The 10,232-nt window shown below is 39.9% G+C and overlaps 1 protein-coding gene across 10 annotated transcripts in view; it reads left to right on the forward strand.

The window, feature by feature from the left end:
* The window catches only part of PTPRM (protein tyrosine phosphatase receptor type M), a 492,832-nt gene extending 484,591 nt beyond the window's left edge, over positions 1-8,241 (forward strand). For all 10 annotated transcript variants that reach the window (XM_076329941.1, XM_076329942.1, XM_076329946.1 and 7 more), the window contains 3 exons: positions 629-792; positions 2,867-3,002; positions 7,355-8,241. In XM_076329941.1, coding sequence (XP_076186056.1) covers positions 629-792; positions 2,867-3,002; positions 7,355-7,408 — 354 coding nt within the window. In that variant the 3' untranslated portion in view covers positions 7,409-8,241. The remainder of the gene's footprint in view (positions 1-628; positions 793-2,866; positions 3,003-7,354) is intronic.
* The last annotated feature ends 1,991 nt before the right edge of the window (positions 8,242-10,232 follow it).

Here is a 10,232-nt window from a genome sequence, read left to right on the forward strand (position 1 = left end):
TTATTATGCCCTTTTCAAAGGACTGTAATTTTCTGCCACTAACACTTGTTCTATACTCCTTTTTTATTTTAAATCACCATAAAGCAACTGTTCAGTAACGTTTCACCAGAGGGGTTCTGACTGCTGCAGTAGCACACAATAAAATAAAATGTAGTTACATTTTTTTATAAGCTGGAAAAATCTGAGGGTTTCATTTGTTTTTTTAAATGTTTCCTGCTTCAAAATATCTTGAGAGGTTTTGACCTTTCTTGTAAAAAAAGACAGAAGCACACAAACGTTCTTCAAAATGCTGAAGCATATGAAAAAAAAAGGTATATAATTAAAGTTGTGTTGCAGCTCCCTCTTTGCTACCAAGTTCCTGCTATGATATTAATTAATTATTTGTTTGATCCTGCAGCTGTACCATTGCTCTATTCTAGTCTATTTGTATAGCACTCTGTTTAAAACCTCTTGTTCTAATAACTGTTGGAAATTAAAAGTCGTAACTCCTCAAGGGCAGTTGAAATTACATTAGTAGTTTGTCAGCGGTGATCTGCCTGAACAACTTTCCTCATTGATGCAAATATCTAAAGTATGTACCAAAAAAAATGCTGTTACTTTTTCCTGCTTGTTGTCTGAATCTCTACAGCCCCAAGACGGCTATCGGATGGTGCAGCAGTTCCAGTTCCTGGGATGGCCCATGTACAGAGACACTCCCGTTTCTAGACGCTCCTTCTTGAAGCTCATCCGCCAAGTGGAGAAGTGGCAGGAAGAGTATAACGGGGGAGAGGGACGCACAGTTGTACATTGTTTGTAAGTACTGGAAACAGAAGATTTTTAAGGGAATAGTGTTACAGAATTTGTGCCAGGTTTTAAAAGATTTGTGAAGAGGCATCTATCTAATCTGGAACTGGATAAATAGTATAACTGCTCATTTAAAAGCTTTGAATGCAAGAGGAACTGTATAATTTTTTTATGTAGATTCATGAGTTTCCATCTCTGTTCCTTGGTGAAAAGACCCCTGTGAAAAGATGATGGGTACTTTATTTTATTTATATAAAGATGTCCAGTGACTTTTGCAAATGGAAAAGTTGCATATTTATTCAGAGTAAATCAAAATTGTACCTTCAGAACAACGTACCTTTTATTTCTACAGATAAGGACTGTAGAAATAAGTAGTATTGGAGGGGTGATTCCTCTTCCAGACATAAAGCACAGAAGTAAAAGCAGAGTGATAGACCAGTTACGATGATCCTCTTATTGCCTTACATTTCTCTAATAATGGTATATATTTTTGTCCTCCTGTGACCTTTGGTGCAGGCTCTCATCTACTCTGCCACCATCCTCCTTTTGGTATGGCTTAATACTTGTACACGCTGTTTGCGTGATCAGCAGTAGCTGATCTTTTGAAACCATGTCTTCAGTGCTTGAAGTTGTATCCCTCTTCCTTTAAACACCTGCTTAAAGATGCTGCCATGATGGAGAAGGGACATGCCAATGGGAAAAGCACATGCTAACGTGCTTTCAGAAGTTGGGTCCCAAGAGTAGGCAATAACTTCCTGAAGTTTGGTTTGCAGTTACTGAGTGTTAGAACGATGGAGGAAAATCTAAGAGTGTCTTAATAATTCCCACTATCGCTGACCTTGAACAAGTCATCGCTCTTCAGTTTCCCCATCTGTAGAATGGGGATAATAATACTTTCCTCAAAGGAGCATTGTGCAGTGTGATTAATTAATGTTTTGAGATCTTTAGCTGCAAAGACCCTTTTGAAGTGCAAATTACTGTTATCTCTGAGGTGGCTGATGATATTAAATAGTTGTACAACATCACACATGCGTCACTTCCAGGCAGTAAAGAAAGAAAAAGCTCTAATATAATCCTTTTAAATGACTTTATTTTAATTAAAATTCTCAAAGAGTCCCACAATATCAGGCAATGTTTTGGCAGCAGAGAGCATTCTTTTCATACTGCCTGGATGTGACAGATGTGCGACGTTGTAGCTTCCTTTGAAAATCAACCATTTGCGAAGCTGGTTTGAAAGACCCGCTACCTAACTAGTCTGCACTCTGGTAATTATTAAGGTTTATTATTTTCAGTGAAGCACAGCCTAAAGATTCTGATTAGAATAGCTGTAGAAATAATAGGGTTTCCAGAAAGAAGAGATTTTCTTAAAGATTAAAAATAACCGGGGATAAAGTATTATTAAATACTGTATTTGATCATGCATATGAACATTTGTGCCTGGCTTCTTTGTTAGCAAGTCACTTCAGGTTCCCATCCTCTGATACTGTGGGTGGAGGGGGAATACATACACTTTTAAAAGCAGTCATTGCCAGGCAGCCGGCCCCTCTGCCTGCTGCCCGGGCGTGAGCGCATCAGGCAGGGGAATATCACAGCAGCACCTTGTGCCATGCTAAAGGTGGAGCCACCAGAAGGGCTCCTACAAATGAGACTTTTGGTGCTTTTGCTGTTCCTCCGAAATGCCTTTGGGTCCAGGAGGAAAGCACCAGGATTTGGAATAAAAGAACTCAAAGATCCACTTTCTCTATAACATTTCCAGGCCTGATGCTCATTGCAACCTCGTGCGTTTACAGTGCAAAGAGGTGTTGAACTGAATCTAAAAGTACCTTGTCCTTATTTTAGGTGTGCTGTCTCAAGTGTTCACTCAATTCCCTCCAGACTTTCAGCCTGCTGAATCCTGAATCATAGCTTTGAGATCTTTCAGCCCATGAATTCCAGTTAAAAATCGTGTTCTGCCTTCGGGGGCAGGAGTATTCTGTGGTTTCTCCCTACTGGAACTCGCGCCTTCTGTAGCCATCCCTGGTGCTGTATGAACTTGTAACACAGAGTCAATTGTAACTGAGCCGTTTTATCACTTTTATTGTAGGAATGGAGGTGGCCGCAGTGGGACATTTTGTGCAATCAGTATTGTTTGTGAAATGCTTCGACATCAGAGGGCTGTTGACGTATTCCATGCTGTGAAGACACTGAGGAATAATAAGCCTAACATGGTGGACCTTCTGGTACGAGCTTTTTAACTGCACCACTAAATAGAAAATGTTCTTTTTTCTCAGAAGACTCAGTAAGATTTCTAGGATTTGCAGTGGGAGTTGTTCACAAAGCAAGCAAGTCATTTTCAAAGAGGATAATGAAGTCACTTCACTTGTAAGAGTATTTTTACACTGCTTTCTTCCCAAGGAGACTGTGTCTCTGTTAATTTGAATTTTTTAAGAGTTTTAAACTTTCAGCCGAACATCCTTATTAATTTTCTTTTCTAGCAGGCTGAGCCAAGTGGATAGCAGCCCTTGCATGGTAGAAATAATAGTTATGTAAAATGAAATGCCAGATTTTCAAATTATATATTTTATAAATAGCTTAATCGCCTAATATTTATCAAAGCCATGAATTTCAGTTTGACATCCAGAATATTGCATTTAATTATGGTTGCTCTATCTCATAGAAAGATTAAAGAAGTTCAGAAACAAGGGGCCATGTACAATTATTTTCCTAGAGAGTGTTTTATGAGCTTTTTTTTTAAATGGAGAATTGCTGAAGTGCCAGCTGCTATGCCAGAAGAGCTGCAGAACAGCTTAAACCAGCAGGTTCTTACACTCCAGTGTGTAGTTCTGTACTTGGAGATGGGTGTAGCGTGATACCCTATTCTGAAGCCTGGGCTGTAAAAGACACTGTTTTACAACATCCTGCTCTAGAGATGGCTGCTTAAGAGGCAGCTGTATTCGATTTAGCATCGTAGGCAGGAGGAAGCAGCATCTGGGCAGCTTCAGAGATGCTAAACCAATCTGAGCTAATTTTGCAAGCTCTGGTCAAACAAGTTTGGGTCATATTTCAACATTTTTTTTCTACAGAGTGCCCAGGGTGAGGCAGGAAGCATCTCGCAGAGCTGGTCTGGCCTCTTGTAATTTTAGGAGAGATTCCCCTCTCTCAGATGAGCTACCGAGATCTGGGTGTGAAACACACCGGTGAATGAGCAGAAAGCAGGAATTTCTGTTGGGAAGAGTGAGGCTTTCAGGCTCATGTGTGAATGGGTAGGGTTATCCACTTCCTCACCACATGTATCACCGTGCCTCATCTGTCCCATAGAAGAATGGCTCCCACCACATCCTCCATCGCAGTGCTCTCATCTAGCCTACCTGTGAAGTCCCAGACCCTCCCCTAGGCCCTGCTCGGGCCAGGCTTATGGAAGAAAGCCAGATGTTGCCAGCTGTGCAAAGCAAGGAGGGAGTTTACAAGCAGCACCACAGGGCCGTGAGCCAGCAATGTGGAACTGTGAATCTTGTATCAGTGAGAAACTATCAAGCTTTCGCAGTGGTGGGAGGGAACAGCTTAGTTGGCTCCTCTTCCTCTAGTTTATATTCTCAGGAGGAGAATCATCACGCTGAGAACCATACATTTTTATTTCCTAGATATTAAGAAAAATGTCCTACTTCTTCATTCAGATAGTATAGTTTGGATAGAGACTTGGCAGGCCTGCTGTTCTCCATTCTCCCAGAGCTTAAGTCCACAGAACTCACTGATCTCTTATTCGTTTATTTTCTAGAAATAAAAAGAAAATCACCAGTGTGAAGATGTACAGTTGAAAATGCTCTCTATAAATTCCCGGTTGTGACAGTTCTCCAGATATAGATTTGTCAGGCAGCTGTCTCCATTTTTCAGCAGAGAATTTTTTTAATCAAAAGCTAAATGTATTATTCTAGAATATAAAAATAGCTTTTAGTAAATTGGGGATGGTATTGAGAATGTCTGGACAGCATTGAGAGGCCTTACAAGGCCTTTTCATTAGGAGATTTCAAAGCACTTGTGAAGGAGATCAGTATTGTTTTCCTTATTTTACAGACAGAGGAACGAAGGCAGGGGACGATGGGGATTCTTCCCATTATCACGTAATGCACTGACAAAGCAGAGTTAGAACCACATCTCTTCAGTCTTGGTCTGCTACTTTGTCGGAACAAATATTTGAATTAGCAAGGTTTCAATTTCCATGTAGATTGTTTCATGGTAAAAGGGAATCGGGACACTTGAGTTCTTTTCCTGATCCTGTTACCGACTTAATCCTTTATGACCTTTCTTATATTAATGTGTCTTTGCCTCAGTTTCCATATCTGAAAAATGAGAACAAGAATATTCATCTACCTTTGTAAAATTCTGTGGTAAAAGATGAAATGCTCAGAATTATAATGGTATTTCACAAAAATAGTTTCAAGAGTGCTTTATCAATACCTGTTATGCACTTTCTGACTAGATGAAGGGCAATCTTTACGGTCCATACTTAGAGATTCATCTCTTAATTTCATTGAAATCTTTGGTTTTCCTGCAAGCGTAAAAATCTGAATGCCACATCCGTACAATATGGAAATCTATTAAATTCTTCAGCCGTGATACAAAGGTAATACATGGTATTACAAAATGTCTATTACAGAATGCCCAAAGCATTTTGTGATAAATGTTATTGGACCTACCAATAGGTGTCCTAGAAAAAAAAATATAAATATACCTCTCTGAAGCTAGCTAACGTAAAGAGACTTTTAATATCCACCATCAAGTGAATAATAAAAATGTACAAAGGACACACATGAGTGAACACAGTGGGAAATAATACATGTCTGCTTTTTAAGACAGGTATTTGGTTTACTAAAAATGACAGTTATTCTGCTGGATCAGTAAATCAGCATAAAATGAGCATGGAAAAATGGAAATGGATGAGTGGCTGATCTCTTGTTTTGATCTCTTCTGTAGTTATAGAATAATTTTCATTTATTTAGAAACATATATGTAATAAAAGCTGAAAAGGACTAATTTACATAATACTCTCTTCTTTTCTTTCCTTTCTTCTTTTTTATTCTTTTCTCATTCTGAAGAAGACACAAGCAGTTTATGGAACCCTGCAGGATATTAAAACCTCACATACAACTCATTCATAACTTAGGTGATATGTGCACCTAAGATTTGTTTTCTTTTGAAGTGACAGCTCTCAACAAAAGAACTTAGAAATTGTCCGTGCTTGTTAATGGCTTTTTGATTGCTGTAATATTATTTGGTCTCTTACATGTTAAGGTGGGGTCTCTTCTCAGCTAAAATGTGACCCCAAATCACAAGTACAGGCCAAAAGAGTTAATCCTTTAAAATGTTTGCTTCAATGAAAAGGAGAATATATCTGAAGTGTAATTGTAATCTTCCTACTTGTGATGTTGGGAAGGTGAAGGCTGAGTGCTGTCGGCTACTTAGGTCTGTTGTTATTCCTGTATGATAGTACGTGCGTAGTTATCTTTTATTAATTGATTAAAGTGCGTAAGAGAAAGAGTCATAAAACCGGCAGGTATTTCCAAACTGAATTTTTAGAAGCCAGAGCCCTTGGATTCAGGGAACCCATGCCTACTATTTCTTTCAGCTTTTTTGTGTCATTTAAAAGTTTGTAGTATTGCTAAATACTGTGAGTAGCAAGAATGAAAACAGAAGAGGGATATGTGTGCGCGCACAAAACTGTGAAGTCATCAGGGACTCCATCATTTAAAGTTGCAGAGTGGGCGAGGGTCAGTCAAAAGCATTGGCCTCTCTGTACCGCTGAAGATGTGAAGGGGGCGAAGTCACGACCTTTCGTCTCTGAAGGATGCAGACTGGGTTTGCATGCCATGGAAAGGGGATTTCCCTGGGATCCGCCCTGTTTCCAAGCAGTTGCAAATAAAACCGGCAGGTCTGTGTTTGAAGCACAGGGTTGGCACCTGAAAACTTAGCCTGGGTAACAGAAGAGCTGTTAAGAGCCTAACTTACACATCAGCATTAATGGCTAAAAATTAATTGGAATTAATCCAATTAATTTAGCTTGGGCCTGATCTCACAGGCCTATTGCACTGGGAGAGGACAGTATTTCGGCGTGGGTTTGGGCTGCGTGTAGAGGAGGAACAGTAAGCAGCTCTTGCCCTGAAATGTAGTGAGTCTATGAGTGACATTAAAATAAAAGTTACGATCTGGGAAGTACTAGACACTGGGTCTATTTATAGATAAACATTTCCAGGGAGGAATTTCAATAACTCCAATTCTGGTAAAGCGCCACATGAGCATTTTGACAGATGACAGAAGGGTTGCAAGTCAATTTGCTTACGTGCAGTCAATTTTTCTCATAGAAGTATATTAGAGCAGTTAAATACGCATCTAATATGAGCAGGACTATAAGTTACTGTGTGTAGTGCCTATTGTCTGGTTAATATAAAGATTTTCTTATCTGAATATAAACTGGATTTGCAAACTGGTTCCTATTGACAACAGCTGATAGTAAATAATTTTAACAGAAGAGAAATATTGATCCCCTTAATTAAGTTGCTTCAATAAGTGACTTTGTGGTTTTCTTTTGATTTTTCAGGATCAATACAAATTCTGCTATGAAGTGGCTTTGGAATACTTGAATTCTGGCTGATTGCATAAACAGCACAGACAAAGTTCCTCCTTTCACCACCAGAAACAAAGCAAGTCGCTTCATGATATCTGTGTAAATGAGATGAAGACTTCTCAGTGTTATGCTTATACTGCTTTGTATAATTGGCTCTTTTTAAGAGCCCGAAAAGATGTTTCTAAAACTGCTTGCACTGCCCGTTTTCCACTATAATGCCGCTGCTTGACACCCATATGAACGTACACCAAACCACATGGCAGTTGTTGAACACTGTATTCATACATAGCCATTGATGTGGTGAAGCAGCATAGTACTCTGGTAAATAAGAGAGCACAATTATATTCTTATGAAGGAATTTGTACTTTTCTGTTATATTTCGTTGCCTGTGATTCTCAGTTACTGTCACAGCCTAGTGTACATTTCTGTTCTGTGGAGAATGCTGTCTGGCATTTTGATAATATATGATTTTAGTTATATTTGTATTCTAACACGTGCATAATAAATGAATCATATGTAGCTTATCTGAACTAATGGAAAGACATGTACCAAATCATGTTAACTTTGTTGAGTTGTAATTTCTATCCGCTTTGTACCATTTCAGAGAGAGAATCTTGATAGAAATACAGTTAGAAAATGCAAAATACAGGATGCTCAGATTAATATATCCAAAGCTTTTTCATTTGTTTATATTGTAAATATTTTTTTGATTTCATCAAATTATTTATTCATTAAAATGAATTTTTTTGTGAAGCACAGTGAGTGACAATCATTTTTATTAAGCCCTGGAAATGCTTACTGTATGATAGTGTAAACATTTGTTTACCTTGTATGGATTCTCAGCTCAATAAATAATTACATACATGACAAAATCTCGTTTAATTTAATATCTCTTGGCATCTGAGTGCCTTCAGCTAAGCCTCTTTTCAGATTAATTCTTATAAATACTGAGCTACCTCCAGAGCGTGTTTATTATGTGATCAGTGTTGATCCAGCCAATAGCAAGATGTGCAGTGCCAATATATAAAAAGAGGTGAACTGTATGTTTGAAGATGCACATGCTCAAATGCGGAACCTGAAAATTGCCCTGCCGTGTGAAGAAGAGATGATGTTGGGCCTGCAGCGCTCAGTCTCGCCACAGCATTCCTCCGCAGCCCTGAGCACGCCCTGCCATTCGCTCTGTGTCTGCTGCTAGGAAAGGGGTGATGGTGCATTCGTTCTTGGAAAGAATGACTGCTGTGAGGGGCAAGTAATTCCTCGTGTTAAAGATACCAATACTAGAATGACTGGGGGGGGTAAAAAGAGAGTAAAACTGTTCTGTTGCTAGGGCCGTTGCCAGTACTGCCAGCGGACAGGTTTATACCATTAAAGCTCTTGCCTGTCCTGAGAATGGCTGTACTGCACTTCCGTGGCGTTTGGATGGTTCCCCTTTCTCCCAGGCACTCACCGGTGTCTGAGCAGGCTGGGACTTGCCTCGTGTTCATGGATGCAGGAAGCGCAGCAACGAAGCAGCAAGAAAGGGGAATGAGCCAGCAGTGGCCTGCTGCACCATCCGCTGGAGCTGCAGATCTTTCTCTCACCCCGAAGTGTCGAGGAGACATCGCAGACAGAGCAACTGCTCAATACTGAAGCCTTCCAAAGCTATATGGGAAACCCAATGCAAGGAAGCGGCAGACTGCACAGTATTTCAGCTCTTAAAAAGATCCTTTTAATGTGCTAGCCATCTGGAATGGGGGCAGTATCTATATAAATGTATCAGTCAAAATGTTTTGAGAACCTCTAAATCTAAGACATCCAGCTTGGACAGAATGACTCACAGCTTGTCAACCGCCAGTTCAAAACCACTGCAAAATTCAGATCTGAAGACACAGATAGGCTTCCTCTGCAGCTGGAAAGCACCTCTTTTAAAATTGTTTTAAATGTAGCCAGCAGGTACCGGCCATTGCTATAAATTGCACACAAGTACTGAAGAACTTAGGAAAAACAACCCCGGCCCTGAGAGGAATGATGGTCCTTGGATAAACCCTGTAGCACTTCAGCCTGTTGCAGAATATGCTCTGAGTCGTTTGGAAACCCTAGTATTAGGAAACAAAATCCAAACCTCTAACATCATATTCCTCACAACCAGCTTGACAGACCAGGTATGCCAGCCACACATGCTTCTTTGTAATAATTGTGGGACACTAAAAAGTTGGGTTCCACGATCTATTTATTGAAATATGCATGTATGTGTCCAGTGTTTCCTGATGCTTTCAAGAAGTATAAGTAAGACGGATAAGCGTGCTGAAGGAACCCTAGGACAGAAGTTGACACAGGCAATGCGATCCTAAATGTGAATGAGATTTATTGAACAGCAGCAAGAATCGTGGCGATCCCTCCCAAGGACAGAGACTGCCAGTGTCTGCCAGACATTATTTCAGCTGCTGTACTCTTGCAGACATACTTTGCACAAGTACGTCTTGGGGGATGAGGGGGGGAAGGAGATGAGGAGGAGAGAGTTCTACAGTGTTTCTTACTGTTTTACTGATACTACTTTTTTGTTGTTGTTGTTCTTCTGATACAGGCGTAGTCAAACCCATGTTACAGAGTCTGTGTGATGTTGTCCCAAAAGGCATTCTGTGAACTACAATGCCTTAAAACTGGAGCCAGCTAAGGAAAGCACAGCAACCAGCTTTGTGTCCTCACTCTCATACTACAGCTATAAACCAATACAAATGATAGAGAAATCCAGGCTTAGGTAAAACAGTATTTTGGCAAGAAGGAAAAACAGATGAGGACTTCAGGAGTTAAGAATAGAGAAAACGTAAGGAATCGGAAAGGAGCAGAAAGAAGAGATGAATGTAGGGGGCAG

Source organism: Aptenodytes patagonicus, chromosome 2 (assembly GCF_965638725.1).
Source record: "Aptenodytes patagonicus chromosome 2, bAptPat1.pri.cur, whole genome shotgun sequence".
Classification (NCBI taxonomy): domain Eukaryota; kingdom Metazoa; phylum Chordata; class Aves; order Sphenisciformes; family Spheniscidae; genus Aptenodytes; species Aptenodytes patagonicus.